At 38.1% G+C, this 22,883-nt stretch overlaps 1 protein-coding gene across 1 annotated transcript in view; it reads right to left on the bottom strand.

Annotated features, from left to right (window-relative positions):
- LOC113064392 (probable E3 ubiquitin-protein ligase HERC1) overlaps nucleotides 1-22,883 on the bottom strand; it is a 64,038-nt gene that overhangs the window by 27,997 nt on the left and 13,158 nt on the right. The window contains 32 exon segments of the mRNA XM_026235189.1: nucleotides 1,628-1,937; nucleotides 2,293-2,509; nucleotides 2,622-2,705; nucleotides 3,600-3,839; nucleotides 3,929-4,096; nucleotides 4,199-4,303; nucleotides 4,418-4,677; nucleotides 6,511-6,665; nucleotides 6,976-7,216; nucleotides 7,715-7,835; nucleotides 8,045-8,242; nucleotides 8,387-8,625; nucleotides 9,614-9,662; nucleotides 9,773-9,851; nucleotides 9,935-10,232; nucleotides 10,972-11,143; nucleotides 11,824-11,950; nucleotides 12,316-12,427; nucleotides 12,906-13,079; nucleotides 13,184-13,396; nucleotides 13,580-13,771; nucleotides 14,695-14,827; nucleotides 15,051-15,203; nucleotides 15,879-16,100; nucleotides 16,195-16,320; nucleotides 17,224-17,389; nucleotides 18,569-18,703; nucleotides 19,076-19,247; nucleotides 19,777-19,921; nucleotides 20,015-20,142; nucleotides 22,201-22,344; nucleotides 22,651-22,747. Of these exon segments, the coding sequence (XP_026090974.1) occupies nucleotides 1,628-1,937; nucleotides 2,293-2,509; nucleotides 2,622-2,705; nucleotides 3,600-3,839; nucleotides 3,929-4,096; nucleotides 4,199-4,303; nucleotides 4,418-4,677; nucleotides 6,511-6,665; nucleotides 6,976-7,216; nucleotides 7,715-7,835; nucleotides 8,045-8,242; nucleotides 8,387-8,625; nucleotides 9,614-9,662; nucleotides 9,773-9,851; nucleotides 9,935-10,232; nucleotides 10,972-11,143; nucleotides 11,824-11,950; nucleotides 12,316-12,427; nucleotides 12,906-13,079; nucleotides 13,184-13,396; nucleotides 13,580-13,771; nucleotides 14,695-14,827; nucleotides 15,051-15,203; nucleotides 15,879-16,100; nucleotides 16,195-16,320; nucleotides 17,224-17,389; nucleotides 18,569-18,703; nucleotides 19,076-19,247; nucleotides 19,777-19,921; nucleotides 20,015-20,142; nucleotides 22,201-22,344; nucleotides 22,651-22,747 (5,375 nt within the window).

The following is a 22,883-nucleotide window of genomic DNA, read 5'->3' as shown; positions in this document are numbered from 1 at the left end:
CAACTTTTCAGAATGCCGCAAGCGCACCGCGGGTCATGTGACAAGAACCAACCAATCAGCTTCATCCTTTCCCGTAACAACGTTGAAAACTCAGCCAAGATGAAGGAACAGCTGATCATAGTTGTATATGGATTGCAATTTTGAAATAAATTCAGTAGCAGAGCTACTGCAAGCGATTTTTAGAGCTGCAAATCCATTTATCCTTCGCTGAAATTTCCGCGTCTCATGGAGAGAGCACGTCATTGTTGCTTAGCAAAGACAGACGCCTCAGGAGAAAGACTCGCTTAGCGTTTTCCATGCGTTTTTAGGCACGATATGTGAACGGCCCCTAAGGCGCTCGCTCACTCAGCACGCGCTGAAGGCTCGTTGCAAAATGTCTAATGCATTTAACAGACCAGAAATATAAGATCCTAAAATAACCAACAGGTCTGGTGTTTGGGTTGGATTCCCTGTAAGCTATAGTGTCTAAATGTTGCAGGGATAGTTTGCTGCGTGCATGTTTCTCCTTTTTTTCGTCTTTTCCCAGATAGTACTGACGCATATATCCCAGATATTCCCGCTGTTTGTTTTTTTTTGTTTTTTTTGTAATCCCGCTGGTGTACCCTGTCATGTTGCAGATGCGACATACCGTTGTTTTTTTATCCACCACTCTCTTGCCATCACCATTATAGCTTAAAGGGAATCCAAAGTGCACCCAAACACTAGACCTGTTGGTTATTGGAGGATCTTCTCATTTCTAGTCTGTTAAACGCATTGGCTATTTTGCAACGAGCCTTCAGCGCGTACTGAGTGAGCGAGCGCCTGCTGAGTAGCCTAACATAAACATATAAGATGGTGTTTTTTTCTTCTTCGGGAGGGTCAGGGGCGTTGCCTGTTACGTTGTTTGGGTTATTGGGCTACCTTGTTGAACGCATATCATTATATTTCTTTCTCTCTCTTTTTTTTTTTTTCAAATATAATTAATTACTCCAACGAACCGTTCGGTATACATAATGCGTACCGCGTACCGAACCGAAAGCGTCGTACCGAACGGTTCAATACGAATACGCGTATCGTTACACCCCTAATATATATATATGATGTAGATGTTTACGTTATAAGTATAAATTAGAATAAAATAAATAAATTATTAAAATAATCAAATGAAATGATGTATAAGTTTAAAATTTAAACAGCCAAATAATATCAAATTCAGTAAATGCATTAAAAGTTAGTATTACATTTTATTTATTAATATTTAACTAACACGTGAACTTCATGTTGACAACATATAAAATAAATTTTATTTCTCTCTTTTTTTTTTCTTTTTTGCAGAACCTCAAACACCCCAATTTAAACCATTTGCTATATTAGAAACATTGAGCATTTTTACTATGAACTGCATGAAAACATTTAAAATAAAATAGGTGGAATTTTATCATTTTGTTTTCTATAATTTCATTTTATTAATTTAATTTAGGAATTTTATTTACATATTTTATATATATATATATATATATATATATATATATATATATATATATATAATAAAACAGATTAAAATATTAAGTTTAATCATTTTAATCTTTCATTTATATGACTGTCGGTAAGAGTAATGTGTACTGTATGTGTGCATTTGTGTTCTTACCTCACAGTAAAATCTGTCTCCTCCCACTGAAGCTTAGCCAGGGGGCTTCCCTCTTTCAAGACCCCGAGCAGGGTCGCCCGTCGACCACTGGGTTTGTGCAGGCAGGTCCCTCCAGCACGGAGACCGCTGTCCACCCCTCCGATGAGGGCCATGACAGGCCAGACTTCAGTGCACAGCATACTGAGCTGGGCGTCAGAGAGCCCTGCTGGGCCAGAGAGGTGGTCCGTCGACGTCCCGACATCTACCCAAGCAAAGCCCCTCTCTCTGTTCACCCCACATTTCTCATCAAACTCCTTACTAGCATGACCTGCTGGCAGAGGACAAAATACATTAACCTTTAAAACACAATTGGCAAACTGACCTATTACAAAAGGCCATTTCTAAAAAGTGAAAACAAGACAAGTAATCATTTTAAGTTTGTTTCAAAAGTTTATAAATGTATTTAGAATATATATGTAAAAACAATATATAATACACAGTTTATTCCTAGCATTTATCAATTGTAGAATCTCTATAGCACAGTAAAGCGAACAGACAAGGTCTAAAACATTTCCGAACTGATTAACTGCAATGATGCCACCCAAATATATGGACTCATATACAGACTATAGATAATGCGTGTAATTTTAAAGAAATAAATTGTTTTAGCAGACAAGTTAACGGACCCATCTTGGCTTGTCCCTCCCTCATGAGAGGGTTGATGAGCTGTAGTCTGTTCAGCATGTGCTGGTTGATATGTTGAACCCAGTCATCGTTCATGTAGAGTCGTCTCAGCAGCTGAATGGTGGACTCCAGCAGAACCGTGGCCCTCGGGCTGCACAAGGGCTCCCCTGGGAGAAGATCGCTAGGCATGCCACGCATCTGCAGATCACACAGCGTCACCTAAAGGCCAGTCGAAGAACAGGAGGGTTTTAAAAGATGAATTAGAATATATAATATGATTGTATAAACTGAATAAAATGGACCAAATGGTGTAGATCTGTAAGAGGCTGACCTTTTCTCCTGGGTTGCTGCTGTAGAAAAGAACACATGGGTAGAGCTCCGTGGCATCCACTCCTTCAAACGCTAGTTTGGGCTCCTACACACACATAAAAACACCACAACATTTTTTTCAGTTTAACCTATATAGTTCTATTTTATTTACATAACTGATTTTATAATATTATATTATTTTTAGAAAATAATTTTGAATGCGAATAGAGCTTAACTTGGCACCGAGCCTAATATATTTTATTAGTTAAGTTAGTTTGGAAATGCATTTCACATTGTCACTTAAAAAAAAACGTATACAAATACAATTTTAAAGGTGCATAACTTCACAACAATCATTATACTTCAAAGTTAAACAGATTATTCAGCGAGAAATAATGTACTACATGTACTAATCTGTTGGGATGATAGTATAAGACTAGTATTTTTCTTAGTATTAACACATAAGCATATAAAAAATATATATTTATATAAAATATAAAAAAAATTCCAACCAAAACAAAAACATTTTCCTTCAAAATCATGTGCACATTTATTAAAATGTCTATTAAAACGATCAAACTCTTTTAATTTTCTTTTCATTCCAACTTTAAACATTCCACTAGCTTATAAATCAAGCAGTCCTTTATTTGACAATAATCATTATTAATAAGTTATGTTAAACACAGAAGCTCCGAAGCCTGAGTCAAAAGAACACCATGAAAACCATGTGACCGCTTCAGTATCTGGTTCAATAGGAAATTCCAGTGTGGTTTTCCATACTTTTTTCCAAAAACATATTTCTTCTATTTTAAAATTGATCACAGATTTATCTTATGAATTAATATATAATTGAATTTGTCTTGGTGTAAAATAGAAATCACATTTCCAATGTAAAAAAATAAATAAAATAAATAAAATAAAATCATCTGCAGAACCAAAGGTGAAACCAGCGTATGTAACAGGAAGAGAGTTCAATCTAAGGTCATAAACACACACTGACCCTGTTGTTTTTGGCAAAGGAAATGGTTCTGGCCTCCATATCTAGGATGCAGGTGATGGTGTCACCCTGGGTGAAGGAGGGCAGAGCTCGGCCCAGCTCTCCTCCATGATACAGGCTACCGCTGTAGGCCCGATACAACCACATGTCTGTGGTGGTGCGATGGTTGTAGTCCCGGATGGGCCATCGGGACACTCCAATACATGTCCCTTCATTTCCCCTGTTCTCCTTCGTAATATAAAACTAAAATATGGAGACAAACAAAAACATTAGAATGCAGACCCTGTAAAAGACCATCACTGGGATGCCAGTGACTGTATTTGTATCATTACCTTCCAGATGAAGCATCCAGATGTGATGGCGGTGGTGGCCAAACCATACCCTTTTCCTCCCGATCCATGAGAGAGTACATTCCCACTCTCCAGAGAACAACAGATCAGTTTATGTGGGTCAAAAGAGAAATCCCCAATAGGAATACATTCATCTTCACTTCCACTGTCCTGGAAGACACATGAGCACATATAAAACATGCATCTAAAATGCACAGACAAATACAACTGGGTATAATTTGTACAATGGCAGACAGAGATGAGTTTAAATACCCTATTTGAGTTCTCAGACGTTCTCTCTTTTTCTAAGTTTTTCCTCTGGGCCAGAAGTTCTTCCCACATGTATGTGGACAAAAGGCTAAATAACTGATCGACAATCTGAAATAAAACAAAAATGACATGGTAAACGCTTATTAGGTCAGAATCAGTCAACCACCAATCATTTAGAGTCAGATGAATATCACTGAAAAGGAAAAAAAAACATTTTCTCACCTGTTTCATGACAACAGGGTCTGAACAGGCAGGGAGAAGAGCTTCCAGAATATGGAAGGCCAGCAGCTTCGTCCGCAGGTTGTGAAAGCGTGGATTTCCAGAGCTGCATTTGTATGATATAATTGTCATCAGTGGATCAATCCACTTGACACACGCTGAGACTCTTTTGGCGACCCTTAGTGACAAAATGCGTCTCAGGAAGACTAGAAAGTCAGCGAGCTGGGACTCCACAACCCTGCTGCTACGAACTACATCTGCACCTAAAACAATACAAAGAAAGTATAATATAAAATAATTCTGAATATAATACATAACATAACCAGTAAATAAAAAACCTAACATTTTCAAATATTAGTACCATTTAAAATAACTGTTTCTCACGCAACGCACAAGCCTTGCATTGGTTTTTTTTTAAAGTCTTCTTGCACTTGAACAGACATATTCATACATAAAAAGTTTGTCTCGGTGAGTATCTTTGAAATTGGTTATGTCTTTAAGTGAACTTAAACAGTTGAGAAAGAAACCGGACGTGTATCACTGTATTCATGCATTGTCTCTTAAAGGGACCGCACCCAATTTACCAACTGCTGTCGGTGTCCTTAATTATAATCCCCCCAAAAATAGAAAATCATTCTCTGCTCTTGAATAAAAAAATGTTTGTAGCTTTAACAAGGATGAATCTATATTTAATTTATGCAGTGAAGAATATGCAAAGTTTACATTTGATTATTAGATTCTATATCTGAACACCTATCTAAAAACCTAAAGCACTGCTTAATTTGTATCTTTGTTCTGTTTATTTATTTTTGCTTTTGCTTGTAATTTGTTCTTCTGTTCTTTTTACCAATGGTTCACTTGTCTTAAAGGGACAATAAGTAACTTTTTAGGTATTTTATTATCTAAAATCAATATTTTTATTCATAAATATGCCCTCAATGGTGTACAAATACCTATTCCAATGTTTAAACTAATCCTTGTAAATGAAGAATTTATTATCTTTATATACATGGGACGGGTAGGTCGACGGAGGCTTCCATGTAGTTCCGCCATCTTGCAAAACTATAATAGCAGAGAGGGACAAAAAGTACTAAGCCAACGCGTTTCCACAACGCGTTTTCGGTCAGAGCCAGAAACGCAGGTGCAGAGCAGTGAGAGGAGCTTGAAACTGCACCGGCAAGTTTAAAAGTCTGGATTGCATTCTTATTATGGACCATACATATGCCGCGCCACAGGAGAAGAAAACATAGTCGCCAAAACAGTCAAAAATAGAACGTAAAAGGAAACGTGACCGTAGATTACAGAAAACAAGAGTTAATGTCGGGGAAGCTTTTTCTAGGTGGAAAGAGCTAATGCTTGATAAAGATTTTAAAAGAGACGCTGAAGTGGCCAGTTTTCTTCTCGACAGGTAAGTCAGTGTTACAGTCTATATTATAATATTTTTTATATATCTAACAATGCATATAATTCAGAAAATATAACGAATAAATTAGACATAACTACTAATTACAATATTTCATGTTTTCCACAGTCAGTAATTCATACTGTAACATTCGTTTGTTAGTTGTCATGTTGCAGTTTGTTTGAAATAACACACCTGTTCACCTGAAGGAAAACTCGACGAAGTGCTATTAAAATACATCCTGTCAAAGCTTTTTGGTACATATCGCCTACCGTAGATGCAACGCGCATTTGAAAAAGCGAGGCGCTGGAGAGCAAAATTAGTTTGAATGCAAAATACAATTTCACCACTAGATGGGAGTAATTCCTACTCAGTGTCCCTTTAATAATATTAATAATAATAATAAAGTAGTTTTTGCTGTGGTATTGAAAATTTGACTGGTATTTTAAATTTTGGTTTCATATAAGCAATTTTTTTTTTATACAATTATATAATATATATTATATAATATAATAAAAATTATCTACTCATATTAGTAAGAATAAAATAAATAATTAAATACAAATATTGTAAAGATGAATTAAAGTAATTAGTAAAAAAAATATTGCAATGACAAAATATTTACATTTTATATTTACAACTAGTGGTAATGTTTAAACATAAAAACGCTGAATCTTGTGTTGTAATGACTGACCTTCTGGTTTGGATGTTTCTTCCTGGATGTGCTCTGTGGAATCCCTCTCTAGCACCTCCTGCTGCTGGACTGCATGTAACAATCCCTGCAGCTGCTCGCTCATTACATCCATGAGAGCCTGGGACACTTCCAGTGGCAAGGCTTCTTCACAGGAACTGGAGGAACACATACAAACACAGTTTTATTTAACTGCAGCTGTACAACCTCTATTGTCTGCAGCCAGGTACCGTTGCTCTCATTGGGGATAGAGGGAGCGTTTGTTTATTCCAAAACATCCATATGAAATTAAGTTTTGTGGTTTCTTTAACATGCAAAACTGTTACATCAAATCAATATTATGATGTAGCAAGAAGAATGCTTAAACGTGGTTATCTAAGGCATCAGTTTTCATAATGTGAGGTTTTTAGAGCATTCCATGGGAGGCGTTCTCCCATTTGGCATTAATTATCAATTTTATAATCTCACCTGGCCGCTATGGCAAATATCTGCAGGAGTCTGGCAGCGGCCAGCTTCACCGCCCCACCGAGCTGCATGTGACCGGACATGGAGGCGGCCAGCCAGCGCTGGTTCACCAGCACACAGGTGTTATCAGTCAGTGTGGACAAGATCTCCAGGACGCCACATTTAATAATCACCACCAGATCCACCGGCTGATAGTGGAAGTTCAGAGCGAAGACTGTAGCTAACAGCAGGTGCTGGTAAGAGCCTGAAATGAGACAAATCTATGTTAATCCACCACTTAATTAAACTGGGATATTATTAGAGTACTTGGACTCCCAAATATTAAAATACCGTCAAACTAAATTTGAACCACAAAGCAATATCACAAATGAATGTCTATTTGAATCAGTGGGTAATTATAACATTACAAAAAAAATCTGTTTAAAATTGTAAAACTAAATCAAAGAAAATTACTATTTCACCTTGTTTATCCAACTAAGATGTGAAAAGTGCATGTGCATAGTAGAGTAGGTACCATATAAATTTGTACAATTAAATTAGTAAAACATTTCAGTTGCAAAATATTTAGTTTGCATGTGAATATCAATACCATTTATAAAAATGTTATTATGCATTTACATAATATGAAAAGTAATTAAAACAATTATTATTTATATAAACCTAAATATGACACACCCCCCACCCAAAAAAACAAATAAATATGTATCTTTTTTTTAGGCAAATGCTAAGAAGCGTTACCCACCAGACTGTTCTCTCTCTAATGCCACCTTCTGTCTGAGCACACGCACAAGTTGCTGGTACAGTGTGTGAGCTGCAGACTGCAACTCCCTCTGAACACTGATAGGAGCCGACTGAGTCCCAGCCTAGACACAAATTCAACATGTCAGACACACTTCAATAAGAATATAAGCCTAAACTATAAGGGAGATGTAAAATCAAGATAAAAAAAAAATACAAATAATCATATTTCTTATCATAACATAAGAACACACACACACACACACACAAAGATGCATATGTTGGAAAAATCTTTGGTTTGTATTTGAGGAATGTCATTTCCAGCATGTCTTACGGTGTAATGGTGAATCTTGTTGTTAGGTGCCGCTAGGCTGCTGGTGATCGGGGCACCCAGACCAAAACAGCCAGAGAGGAACTGCAGCTGCACTGACTGCAGGAGGCCTGGAAAACGAGGAGGCGCCAGTGAGCTGACGTTCTTTTCCTCCATCTCTGACAGAAAGGAGGAAATCTGACACAAGGCCTCCAGACGCACCTGGATGAAGGGGATGAAAACAATTGTAATCTCTATCTTTATTAGTACTATGTGAAAACATTACATGCTCATACATTTAACAGAGCCAACTTGATTAGTTGTTAAGTTATTGAAAGTAAGATGGATCTGCAGTGAATTTCCCACCTGAGCTCTTTGGTGTTGCTGTGCCATGGCTACGGTGATGGCTTTAGGATCCACATGTGCACCTCCATCTTTGTCCATCAGAGAAGAGGTTCGGAGGAGACTCCCACAGAGGAAATGGAAGACCTGGCCTAGGACGGGTGTGCCACCTCCGCCTGGGCACAGCACGGTAGTGGGACTGATGCACTGCCGCAGACGCTCCCAGGCATCTTTCATGATGCCCAAAGAACAGAGAGGAAGGCCTAGCAAGAAACAAGACTGATTAGCACAGGGGTGTGTTTGCTAAGCAGTTTAGTTTATGTGATCGAAGATTTAGAAAGGCGCAATGCGAGATATCAGACATGCGAGATCAGATTAGATGAGTGAGATCAGATGTCTAATATATAGTAAGACTTCAGAAGTTAGATCAGACATGATATCATGTGAGATTAGGCAAGCAAGATATCAAGCAGCTGTGTGATCAGATATGTGAGATCAGACAGGTAAAAATCAGATGTGAGATATCAGAAATGAAAGATCATACATCACATCAGACACGTCAAAGATCTGACATGTAAGATCTGACTTTTAAAAGATCAAAAATACACCAAACCTAATATGTGTGAAATCAGATACGCAAGATCAGATGTGAGAAATCATACATGTGAAATGAGATATGTCATAAATCAGTTAGGGTATATGAGACGTGAGAGGATAGAAACAGAAGATCAGACACTGGATTTCAGACATGAAAAATCAGAACTGTGCTGAACTTAGAGATCAGACAAGTAATACAATTAAAGATCAGATATGTAAGGTATAAGACGTGAGATCAGATGCATATCTTCTGTGAGATCAGATATGTGAAATGACATTAGAAATTATAAACGTGGAGAACAGACATTTGATGTCAGACGTAAAAAATCAGATATGTCAAAGATCTGACATGCAATATCAGACAGTATGTGTGAGGTCTGCAATGAAACCAGTACGTGTGAGGTCTGCCATGTAAGATATATAAGATCAGATCTAAGAAATCATACATGTGAGATCAGATATGTGCGTGATCACTTATGTTAGATATTTGCAGGATGAGACGCATGACAAATTAGAAACAAAAGATGAGTGAGATCAGACAGGTGACATCAGTCATGTTAGGGATGAAACCTGCAATAGATCCAATATGTGTGAGATCAGACACGTGAGATCAGATACATAATAAAGTTATATGCTATTTCACATTCCACTTACCAATTTTATTCTTAAATGATCCTGAGGAGCTTTTAGACTGATCTGGTGTCTTTAAAAGAAAAACAAAACAGATTACAAATGGCAAAATCAAACAACAAGACCCAAACGAGAGATTAATTTAATTGATATTAAACAGGGGGAAGCATTAAAAACAAATACCTCCTTATCACTGAAACTTCTCTCAGAAGAGGACTGCATCTCAATCTTTGTTTCTAAGGCCTCATTGTAGGGTGGAGATCTATGTAGTGAGAGAGATTTATCACCTTCAGATTTTTTCACACCCGCACATGCGATTGTTTTGTAATTGCACACAACACAAACCTGGCCAAGCTGCTCTCAGTGGGTGTCTGTGACAACACACTCTCCTCCTGCCAAGCAGCTCGGACCCCCAGCAACAGGAAGAGGCAGCGTGATACCAGCAGGTGGCAGGCTGCTGGGAAGGACAGGCCCTGGTCAGTAGTGCTGTGTTGGTCCCAGGGCCGCAGAGGGGGCTCCCTGTCTGGCGTCCCAGGGCTCTCGGTGCTGCTGGGCAATGTGCTGGTGCCAGACGACTCGTACACAGTCTCATTCTGTTGAAGCTGCATGGCCTCACGGGTGGCCAGGAAACACTGCAGCACCTCTGCAAGGAGGAAGACACACACAACTAGTTTGCAATACACCAAAGGGAGTATTTTAAAGCCAGTAATGTTACATTTGTCACAAACATCATGTCACAACCATGATCAGGTTTATTACTGTTAATTAAAACTATCACCATAATATAATATAAAAAAATATTAAAATAATAAATAACAAAATAATAATAGTAGTAATAATAACAAAACTTAAAAATTGAGAAATGCTACCTGGGCAAAATAAGTTTACGAACTAAAATAACTCAAATTAAATAAACTGTAAAAAATAAAACAACTACATAATTTAAAAACAAAACAAAACCCAAAATATAAAAATAAAATTCTAAATATTCACAAAACCCATAATAGTAGACCATGATCTATTAAAAAACATACAATCTTAAATGTTTACATGTAAGAAAATAGGTGTCTCAAAATGTCTATATAAATGTTTAACTATTTAGAGCAGTGACAAAACAGCAAAGACCATCGTGTGTTACAATGTTTATACATATATTTTAATACAAGTAAAGATAAAGTGAATGAATCAACTGAAGGACATATATATGACTAAGTATTAAATCCTAGAACTGTGGCTGAAAAAAGGAGGGTTGAACACCATAACATTAAGACTGTTGAACAGACCTCATTCTGAGAGAAAGAATCCTTTATACTTTTGTATATTGTTCAACAGAAGCACACACTTGCTCTGTGAGGGAAGAACACAGAAAGCAGCATGTTTACCCGGCAGGTACATACTGCTGATGCTGGGTGTTTCCTCCTCTAAGGGATCGTCCTGGTTGTGTTCAGCAGCGTGTGGTGTCTGGCTGCTGGGATCTGCGTCTCTTCCTGTCTGATCTCCTGAGCTGCCCGCTTCCTGCCTCTCATCACTGGGGCTCTGAGAGCTCAATGAAGCCTGGACAGGGCAAAACATTTGTTTACGGAAATGTTACTTTGTCCCTGGTTTCAGTACATCAGCATAAAGAAATGATCTTTAAATATATATTTTTTTAAATGTAATTTGTTCATGATGACAAGGATGACTTTCAAGTGGCTATTATTTCAGTCTTCAGTGTCACATGACACTCTAGAAAAAAAAAAGAAAAAGGAAAAAAAAAACTGATTTTGTGCCCATGAAATATTAGAATGACATTATTATGAGGATCATGTCACGCTGTAGACTGGAGTAATGGTTTGATGAAAATTCAGCACCACAGGAATAAATAATATAAATAGCACACATTATTTTCAGTGGTAGTAATACCTTACAATATTACTGTTTACTATATTTTTGCTATATAAATGCATATATATATATATATAAATGCATATATATATATATATATATATATATATATATATATATATATATATATATATATATATATATATATATATATATATATATATATATATATATATATATATATATATATATATATATATATATATATAGAGAGAGAGAGAGAGAGAGAGAGAGAGAGAGAGAGAGAGAGAGAGAGAGAAATAAATAAATGCAGCCTTGCAGAGACTAAGGAAAGAAAAAAAAAAAAAATCTTTTTGGCCAGTAATGTTTGTATGACTGCTGTGTTTTACCTCTTTGGTGGTAGTTGTTGTTTGGACACTGGTTGGGTTTCCTATGCTCTCTTTATAGGACAGCAGAGTGCTACGGATTTTATACACCACCTGATATATTTCAATCAGCACCTCACAGGGCTCATATCTGCAGTCAAACAAACACACACACACACAAACGTACGCACATTAATGGACTGTTTAAACTACTGGTTCATTTTTGCTGCAGCAGAAGGCTGGTCTGGATGTTCATGACTGTCAAATCATATTCACTGAAATCGGGGTGAAGAATTTATCATGTGAGATTTCTCACTGCACACAGAGAGACAAGCACTGACAATTTAATATACACATACAGAATCATTCTTTAAACAGAGCATATATTCATTAAATCTGGGTCAACCAATTAATTAGTTCTTTACACTATGGCAAAAGAAGGACGTGGGAAGACAAAGGTGTTCAAGAGAGCTAGGTAAAAAGAAAGAATGCGGGTGAGATGTGGATCTCACTCACTTATCCTGCCAGTAGGCTTCATGAAGGCCGGCATGTTTGAGTAGAGCGGCCAAACTACAGCGACACACCGTCTCTAACACGGAGTCTCCCACTGATCCACTATTGTCCCAGTCTGCATAAAAACACACAAGTGAACATGAATATTTAGACAGGTATATGAGCTTATTATGCTGCTTGTGGAGAAAGTATATTTGAAAAGTGTGTGTTTACACAGCTTTTTAAAAATGGTGGGTGCGGTGATTCATATAGCATGCATTCGGCCAATCAACATATACATCACTGGTAGTTCCTATTGTGCTGGGTTACACTCTACTCTGAAGTAGGAGCTAATTTAGTCCCCCCAAAAGGCTTCCAATATAGTTTCTAGTTTCCAGGCATAGATATGTATAGGTATATACACATTCCAGCCACGAATGCGGCATCTATGTATTTATATCAATGGTTATATGAAGGAACTATGAAAACGATCATCTGGTGCAAAAGTGTTCGGTGCCGCTAATGGTGCAGAAATGTAAAAAAAAGTATGTGGATAATGTAAAATATTTTCCTTTAATATTTTATACACTTAGCAAAACCTGCCACTCTCTTACCTCTACTCGCTGCAAACTCCTTCATTTTCCTCCAGATGGCGCTGGCAGGTTCTCGTGGGGAGCCAAGAGCGAGTTCCACTAGCGTTGTGTTATCTTCCGACAGCCGCAGCTCGGCTAGTCTCACGTCTCCGCAACCCATGAACACGGCCTCAGTCAGCCAACCCATTGCCCAGTCTAAAGGACAACACAGACGAGTATTTATTTAGCTGTATTTATGCGTTTGTTCACACCACACAACATAAACAATAAGCTGCTGCCTCCTGGTGGCAAGTCATTACCCAGTTGTTCAAAGTCTATCTCCAGCCCATTTCTCAGGAGTGGGTTACACAGCCAGAACTCTGCTGTCCTCTCCTGGATAGAAAGGGGCGGGCCCTGCAGCATCCCTCCTAGGCATCGGCCAATGGCAAGAGCTACAGACCTCTCCAGGTCGAGTAGCCATGCCCAGTCTTCGGACTCTGACGCTGTGATTGGCTCAGAGGTTTCAGATGCTTCTGCAATAGGAAGTAGGAGTGTGTAATTTGCAGTATCTCTGAATTTCTTAACAGCGTGTTACACTATGATCCGTCATTTGTTATTGAATCTGTCAGTTGTTTTTGAATCGTTCAGATGTCATTCAATGCATTACGGTTTCCCGAAGATTTTCCGAGAATGACATTTATAATTCTGGTCCTTACCTTCTGAGGTTCCTTCCAGCTCCATGTCCTCCAGGTGCGCAGTGTTGGGCAGGTAACAGTTGAGCTCGTTGAGATGTTCAAGCAGAGTGAGCAGGTGAGGAAGGAGGGGTCTGACCACAGCCAATGGCAGCAGGAGCAGCGAGTACATCACCTGACACAGAAGACTGCCCGCCACCGAAACAAACAGCACAGCTACAAAGAAACACACAAATAACTCAATACTGGGTCTGGTTGGATTATGTGATGGCTGCCATGGATGGAGGGATATACAGAGGAATGGATGGGTGAATGGACTGACAGATGGATGGCTACATAAACAGATGAAGGGATGGATGGACGGATGAGATGACTAGACAAATGGCTACATAAAGAGCCAAAGGATGGAAAGAGAGAAGGATGGACTAATGAATGGATGGATGGATGGGAGACTACATAGATGGATGGAGGGGAAAAATGAACAAAAGGATGGATAGGTGGACGTCTATATAGATAGATGGAGGATGGAGGGATGGACTGTTTATGAATGGCTACACAGATGGATGGATGGAAGTTGGATGGGGGATGGAGGATGGAGGGAGGAACAGATGGACTAATGGATAAATGGATGGATGGTTAGGCAAAGAGATAGATGGAGAGATGGATGGATGGCTGGCTACATAAATAGTTTGAGAGATGGATGGATTGATGACTACATAAATGGAGGAACGTATGAATAGAATGACTGATTAAGACTATTGGATTAATAGATTGACGGATGGAGGAATTTATAGAAGGATGTCTATATAAATGGTTACATAAATTGATAAAGGGATGGATGGATAAACAAAGGGACAGATGGATGGATGAATGGATGGAAAGGTAGTTTACTGGATGGATGGATAAACAGACAAAGGGATGGGTGGATGGATATACAGAAAATTGACAACTCCATAAATGGAAGGATGGATGGACACATACTGTAGATGGCTACATACATGGACGGGTGAATGGAAAGATGAACTGCTACTTTAGATGGATGGATGAATGGATGAATCGATGAAGGGAGTGAGAGACAGATGGCTTGATGCATGGATGGTTAGATGAATGGTTGAATGGAGCATAATGTGTGTTCTTACTGTGTAATTTCTTGATGACGTGTTTGTCCAGTGTGCTCTCCTCCAGAAGAATGGTGGATCTCCTGAAGGTCTCGGCTGCGTAAGGCAGCAGCAGGCACAGGTGCTTATGCAGCAGCACTACGCTACTGTCATCCTACACAACACACAAAATCTGGTCTGTAAAAACACTTATTATGCAGACCGCCTCCACCTCTTGGTTCTGGAACAAGAATTAAGAATCTTTTGACTAAACGTGCTCTCACAACAGTATTTCATTTCTTAAAACTGCAATCTGTAACCAGTGAAACTGGCAACTGGCGGCTGGCAGGAGCGATCATATGGAGTGGGTTTTAACAGGAAATGTGTCAGTGTTGTACCTCAGCGCCTGTGTGGATGTAGCAGTGGGCCAGCAGGTGTCTGTGAAGAGCTGACAGTAAGTGGTGGAAGTGTGATGGAGCCTCCGTCTGTTTCTGGGACTGACTGAACCGCTGTTTATCACTGTTCTTCTCCAGTTCACCAAACGCACGCTCCTGCATGAACAAACAGAATTCAAAAGGGAACAGTGTTAACAAAAAGGATAAAATATTATGATCTGTGTTTTGATTTTTAAAAGTTTCCCCAAAATATATCACACATCAAATACATTTTATAATTGTGTGAATTATATAAAATTTAAATATATTCAATATATATACACATACATACATACATACATACATATACACACACACATATACATATACATATATATATATATATATATATATATATATATATATATATATATATATATATATATATATATATATATATATTTATATATAAAATCAATTATTTAATATTATATTAATATATTATCAATTATTTAATATGTTAATAAATTAGTTCTTATTAATTATATATTAAAAATTATTTGTTATCAGCTACATAAAAAAAAGTGAATAGAACAAAAACGGAAGCTTTCCAAAAGAGGTCCAAGATTTCTTTTATTTAGATTGGGATCCAATGTCAGATTATGAATGCCAGTTTTAAAATGCCAGTTTCCTTTCCTAAACCGGTACAGGAAAAAACCTGGAATGATTGATGAAGTATTTGAGAAGGATAAACGTGATTATGCTTATTAGAATTCAAATCAACTGAAGCTCGAAAATGGAAAACAACTTTTGTGTCTGTCAATCTGACAACTGTTGAACCAGTGGACTGACCGTATAGAAGCCAATGCTGAGCAGCAGGGTCTTCAGGAGCACTTCAGCCAGGTGGAGTTGATCTGGAGCTTCAGAGCCTGAGCTAACACTTCCTGTGGGGCGGTCAGGGGTGGGCGGCAGTGCCAGACCTGCACTCAACTCCCCAGGTGAGCTGTATCCCAGCAGGGATGCCACATGACTCTGTTCTTGTAGGCTGTTTAGCACCATGTCCAGCTGTAGACGCTGTAATAGTAATATCACCGAATCATTAGTGGGGCACAATGGAACAGCAAATCAGCAATCAGCAGATACTGATATACGTGCCAGACTTGAATACCTGTCCTTTAGAGAGGCTTTCCCAGCTCTCTGGACCTTGTGGTAACAGTGAGTGCAGCAGCTCTGTTCTCTCCCTGAGAGGAGGCAGCAACAGAGACGCTCCGATGGACAGTGTGCTCATTACCGCCTAAACGCACAAACACAAATTCATTACTGTGGTGTAGGAATGACTCGTATGCTGGCATTGTGACAGATGATTCAGTTAAAAGAGTTACACTGAACTCTTGAAGGTTGTGGAAGTCATGTCTCCTTCACACATCCTCAACGAGAAAACAGAGCCAACAGATTTAAACATGTGGGCAGAACTCCAGAAGCATATGAAAGCATTCTGATTGGCTGAAGTTGTTTACGGTTTTGTACTGTTGCCAGAAATGATAGTACAAGTACAGCTTTTGTTTTTTAAAAGAATTTTCAACACAAAAGAACAGTTTTGAGCATTAAAACAATGCTGTATGGAAACACCCAGTGAATATAAAACACATTTAACAAAAATAAATGTAATAATTAAAAAAAATGTCATTATGTTTAACAAAATAGTCACAGCAGCTTTCACAATGGCTACAACTTTAACTTCATGGATATAATTTATATTTGTATTTTGCACCAGTTCGCTCCAAACTAAGGGGTTTTCTTCTCTTGAAAGCAATGCTCTTTAATTCATTTTATTTTATTTTTTATAAATATTTCATTGACATGAGTAAATTAAATTAGCAACTTGGATGAAAACACAGCTATTGACAAATAACATCTGCCTTGTCAAGTATAATTTTCCAACGAGCACAATAAATCACAAAACAAAACATATTCATACATTCATTACTATTTAGCACATTCTGCAAGCTTTGTTTCTTTTAATCTGCACGAGCAAAATTTTTGTTTGAGCAAAATACAGTTATATCTTTCCTATTTTTTTTTTATTTTAAAATGTAATTTAATCCTGTGATAGCAAAGCTAAATAAAGCTAAAAAAAAAAAAAAAAAACATTTCTCATTATCAATGTTGAAAACAGTCCTACTGTTTCATAGCAGACCTGTTGTATGGAGTCTGGGACATTGGAGTCAATGAGTCTGAAGAGCAGGTTCCTGAGGGGCCGACCCTGAGCACCCAGCACTGTGGCCCCTGTTCCCCCAGCGTGAGCCAGTGACAGGTGGATAGACAACAGTTTCATACACAACAACACAAACTGGTGATGTTCCCTGGAAAGGAGACAGAGATGGCGAGAGTTAGAACCTGAGGTCTAGAGTGAGATGAGAAGTCTAGAGTGACCTTAACCGAGTGCCAGGCCATATGCTGCTTTGACCCCATCCCTGCGGGCATGGAGATGGTTATGGGCTTGTGCCACTAACCCCTGCAGCTGTGTGTGTGTGACATTCCAGCTATATGATTGTCTGCAGCTGACACTGACACAGATAAACCAGAATTCTTGCTTGCCTATGCAAAACTCTCTGCCCCAATGCTCTGGTGTGCTAGGTGGTTGCTAGGGCATTATTATGCAGTTGTTGATATGGTGTTTGCTATGTAATGACTTGAGAGAAAATGTAAAACCTGAAGCAGAAACGTGGAGGCTAGAGTTAGAGGTTCATAAGTATGAGCAACAGTAACCCCAATTACTAGAGGCACAAATTATAAAATATTAATAATTATATAATATAATTTATGGATGGGGATGTTGTGTTCAAACAAAGAGTGTAAAAAAAAAAAAAAAAAAAAAAAGAATAAAAAAAAAAAGGTTTGGGGATATTATTTAAAAAATAAAAATATATTTAAAAAATAATAAAATAAAATAGCTAAGGTATTCTGGAAGCTTCCACATAATGGGAACAAGCCATTTGAAACACTCTCTCTCTCTCTTTCTTTGGAGATACTTGTGCATAATTAAATGTTCTGACCTCAAGGTCAACATACATTACTTACCATCTTGAGGCCTCAGCAGGAAAAATTTCTGCGATATTATATAATCTATATGACAGCTTGTATAAAAATCCTTAAAGCTCGCAGTCGACAGATGTAAACTACTGACACCTGACATTGCAAATGTCTATGAATCAGACTGGCATGTTTCAAGCATCCATTCCCAATATATAGCATTATATTTGATTCTACATTTTATAAAGTACAACACATTTTAACATTTTTAATATTCTAATTTAAACAAAACAAATTACTCAAAAGATAAAAAGAATAAAAGAATAAGATATCCATATCCACATACCTACCACATTTGTTGCATGATTTGCTTTTAAAAAAGCAATATCTGACACTCTGTGCCTCTATACATACATACATTACACTATAAATATTTTGATTAATTGTTTTTGGTTCAAATCACAATCCATCATTTGTATATTTGGGTGGGTTTGGTGCTGGGTTTTTACCTCTTAGAGGGGAAAGGTGCAGGTGGTGTGTCCCCACTGATACTATCGCAGTAACGCTCCAGGAAACTGCGCAGGTATGTAAACGTGCTCTCCTCCAGATCGACACAAAATGGCCTGTGCCAAGCCACCAGCTGCCTGCCAGGCGCACAAACACACATTGATAATTCACACTCAGTCCTGTCAGGAAAACAATGCAACTGAACAGCTGTGAAGAATGGAAAAATGTAAATGCTTTAAAGTATTAATACATTAGCGGTGAAACTCATGCCAGATTTTTGATTACATTTTTGATTTGTGTAAATGAGAAAGGTGCCATTTCCTGCAGGCTCAAACTCATTTAAGGACAAACTGCTTTTGGTTTGGGTTTAGATCATGAAGAGATGGCTTTTTATTCCATTTACATTATTCATAAGCAATGAGATACATAAGTCATGAAATACCGAACATGCATTGTGAAAAAGCCATCAAATCTCAACTAATGAAACACAGCTTCCTCTTTCTCCTCACCTGTCAGTAGGAACCGCTGTCCAGGCCAGGCTGTGGGACGTGCCTGCAGTAATCTGCTGTATTGACACCCCTTCTAAACCAATCACTTTCTTAGGTTTGGTGACTGGCGTTGAGGTATGGCCCTGCCCACACTGCCCCATGGCATTGTTGCCCCAAGCAAATACCTCATTTTCTATAACACAAACCAATGAAATTAATCATTACTCAGGGTGAGTAAATAATGCAATTTATTTAGATCCATTATTATTCTTCTTATTATTCATTTATATTCCTTTAATCTTCAACAGTGTTATTGTTAACTAAAGCAAAACCAAAACAAAATGGAACTATTTTTAATTAAAATAACAACAAAATTACTAAAACTTTAACATTAAAAACTAAAAATGCTAAATAAATATATTTAAAATATCAAATAAACATATAAAATAAAAAATATTATATAAATATCAAATATAAAAAATAAAACATTGATCAAGAATTCATTTCTATATTCAATTTTCTATTACATTTCTAGCAATTAAAAAGTTATATCAAATAATACAATTTAATGTAATGTATTTTAATTTAACTTAATATATCAAATAAAATGTACATTTTAGAATAAAAATATTTAAGGTCGGCAGAGAGCAGAAAAAAAAATATATATATTTAATAATATTTTCTAATCTCCTATTCCCATTTAGTTTCTCCATCTCTCTTACCATGAGACAGAGCAAGACAATGGCTGTCTCCACAGGAAATGTCTATGATTTTAGTAATACTGAGCTCCTCTATTAAACGAGGTCTGAGTGAGGTGGTCTCAGACGAGCCGCAGCCGAGACATGAACCACAGCCCCATGCAAACACCTGTATCACACACACACACACAGAGACACAAGAATTTATATGGGTGTATAACACTACATGTTTACTCAGCGATATATGTGAGGTTGTGTATACCTGGCCAGCAGATGTCAAAGCCAATGACGACTGGCTCCCAGCACAAACTTTTCTGATAATGAAGCCATGCAGGGCTTCTATCACTTTAGGCCTGTACACACGGTTTGTGTCCCCATGGCCCAGTTTACCTGTAACATAAACACAGAATTTACATGCACAGAATTGCCTGGCATAGACAATAGTAATTTAAGGTGTGTCACTTTCAGAGGCCATGTCTGCACTTGTTTCACAACTGGCTCTATATTATGTTTTATAAGACTGCTTTGCGGCAGCTTTATTTCAAATAGGTTTGAGCCTGTCTGCGGATGTCATGTCTGACAGTGCTACAATACAGAACAGAGCACTCTGAAGGGTACCTAGCTTTGCTGTTTCATATGCAGACACTGATTTTGATCCAGAGTGTTACAATGACAAACTTGAAAACTCATGAGTATAGTTGTTAAAATTGCTATGTCAAATAAAACTTGACTCAAATATTGTCTTTGTGTGTTGTTCATATGCCTGTCGCGATAGTCGATAAATCAATTAATCGTACGATTAAAAAAAAATGAGCTCGATAATTTTTTTGGCCGCAATAATTTGTTTACATTTTTATTTAAGAAATGTAACATGTCATGATGTGGGGTTAGAAAACACCCTCTCCGATGGCACAGATGTCCCGTCGTTTTCTCCTTCTTTCGCTCCTGAGACGTCTGTCGTTGCTAAGCATCCATCAGCGGAGATCTCCGTTACAACATTTCAGCAATGGATTTCCACCACCGAAAAACCCTTGCTGTAACTCCGTTACAAGATTTATTTTCAAAGAAAAGTAAAAAAAAAAAAAAGTCAGGAGTGTTTCACCCTGAAGGAAGCTGATTGAGTTGGTTCTTTTCACATGAGCTGGTGCGCTTGCGTCATTCTGAAAAGCCGTTGTTTTAACTCAATGTGTTACGCACCTGGAAAATGCGGACGCACCTGGAAAAAACGAGCGCGTTGTGAGCGCGTCGTTTCCATTATGAATGTGCATACCGCATTTGAAATAACAAACTTGACACAAAAAAAAGACGTGATATGTGAATGGCCCCTTCAGCGGTCAAAATCTTTTCTTTCGGTTTAAAGGTTAAACGGTCAATATGAGCATCCCTAACTGGCATATAAACATAATATAAAATACAAAATTAATACATTTTAAGCCACAAAGTCAACATGTTGGTATTTCTTGCTCTGAATCTGCCATAAAAAAGTTTATTGATCTTAGAAAAGGTGTACCTGCATTATTATGCGATTATCATTATATTAGTTGAAACTGGTTTTAGAACGACGATATTATTGGTTATCGCGATAATTTCTTGGACAATTTATCGTTAAGCAAAATTTGTTATCATGACAGCCCTAGTTGTTCAATTCAATTATCAGTTTAAATGAAAAAACATGAATATCTATTTTCACAGATTGCCATCGAGTGAACAAAAGCACTGCTTTGTAGTTAGAGACTGGCCGATAGTTATTTTTTGTGGATGTATGGTAGCCTTGTCTGAAGTTTAAAATCATTGGTTACCCATAAGCCAATCACATAACATTTGGTTATGATGCGTTTTATGCGCCAGCTCAGCCGCCTCGAACTTCCACTGTAAATACAGGAATGCTGCGAAAACAAAACCATCGAGCGAAATACCGGAGTAAACATGGCAGTTCACACTCACAATTATTGCCTTGCCGGACTTTGGCCTCCCCAGTTTCTCGCTAACGATCGGTAACAGTTGATAAATGTAACTTTTCCCAAAACCTGTCAGGGAGTAGGGCCACAACTTGTTGGGGCTTGAGTTGGCAAACGGTGGGAATATTCTCCACAACAGAGCGAATGGCATCCCGTGTCTCCGTGTCCGTTTTCGATTTCCCTAACCTAAACTACAATCCTAAATTTGCCGCTTAGCATCTATATCACGTCTCTCAGCCCGCCCTCTGTTTCTTGATTGGCCGGCTGTTTTGAAGCCAGAGGAAAACTGGAAGATAGTTCGACTGAGTACAGAAGCGAACTGAAATTGAGCAGAAGTACGAAGTCTGATGTAGTCAGGCTGGATGGACGGATGACAGGCAATAAAATTAAAATTACAAATTTTGGTGTAAAATGTGAACTTCTATAAAGAAAAAATGTAAATAATGCAGAAGTATATAGTATGGCCACTTTATATGAAACATCTGCATACCGTTGTCTCCTCCTCCAAAGGACCAGACGATTCGTCCATCTTGAGCCACAGCGATGGTATGAGAGCTGCCACAGGCTACTTGCCCGACCCCACTGATGTCCTTCACCAGAGTGGGCATGTTACGGCTGTGACTGTCGCTGTGACCTACATGACAGGCAGACAGAGTAAAAATGAGAGTGAGACAGACAGGCAGAACTGACTGAGAGTCTGACTCATTGTCTGACAAATATTTCACTGTGGATTTGTGAAAAGTCTGTGCTTTTGCATGGTGGGTACTGTGCACAGCAGTCATTCAAACCATAAAAACCGCCTCCCAGAAATCAATACTGAATTGTATTTCACTGACATCACCACATTTGAAAACAGATCCTTGGGCCTCGTGTGTGTGTGTGTGTGTGTGTGTGTGTGTGTTTAGTGATGTTGAGAGTCTGTAAGAGGAGAGTGATGTACCGAGTCGACCGAAGTCGCCTTCCCCCCAGGTGTACAGCTCTCCGTCATTAGTCACTGCAGCGCTGTGTCTGTATCCAGCAGACACGCACACCACCACCTACAATACACACATAGAAAACACACACACTTTGACAAATGCAATACGACAAACTAGTTCGTTACAGTTTTTAAGAAATATTAGTGGTTGTTAAAGTGTTTGTTGTTACTGTGTGTGATCGCTAGTGATCGCTTGG

Source organism: Carassius auratus, chromosome 46, assembly GCF_003368295.1.
Source record: "Carassius auratus strain Wakin chromosome 46, ASM336829v1, whole genome shotgun sequence".
In the NCBI taxonomy this organism is placed as follows: Eukaryota; Metazoa; Chordata; class Actinopteri; order Cypriniformes; family Cyprinidae; genus Carassius; species Carassius auratus.
Note: the sequence above shows the minus strand (reverse complement) of the source record. Positions and strands in the feature narration are given on the sequence as shown.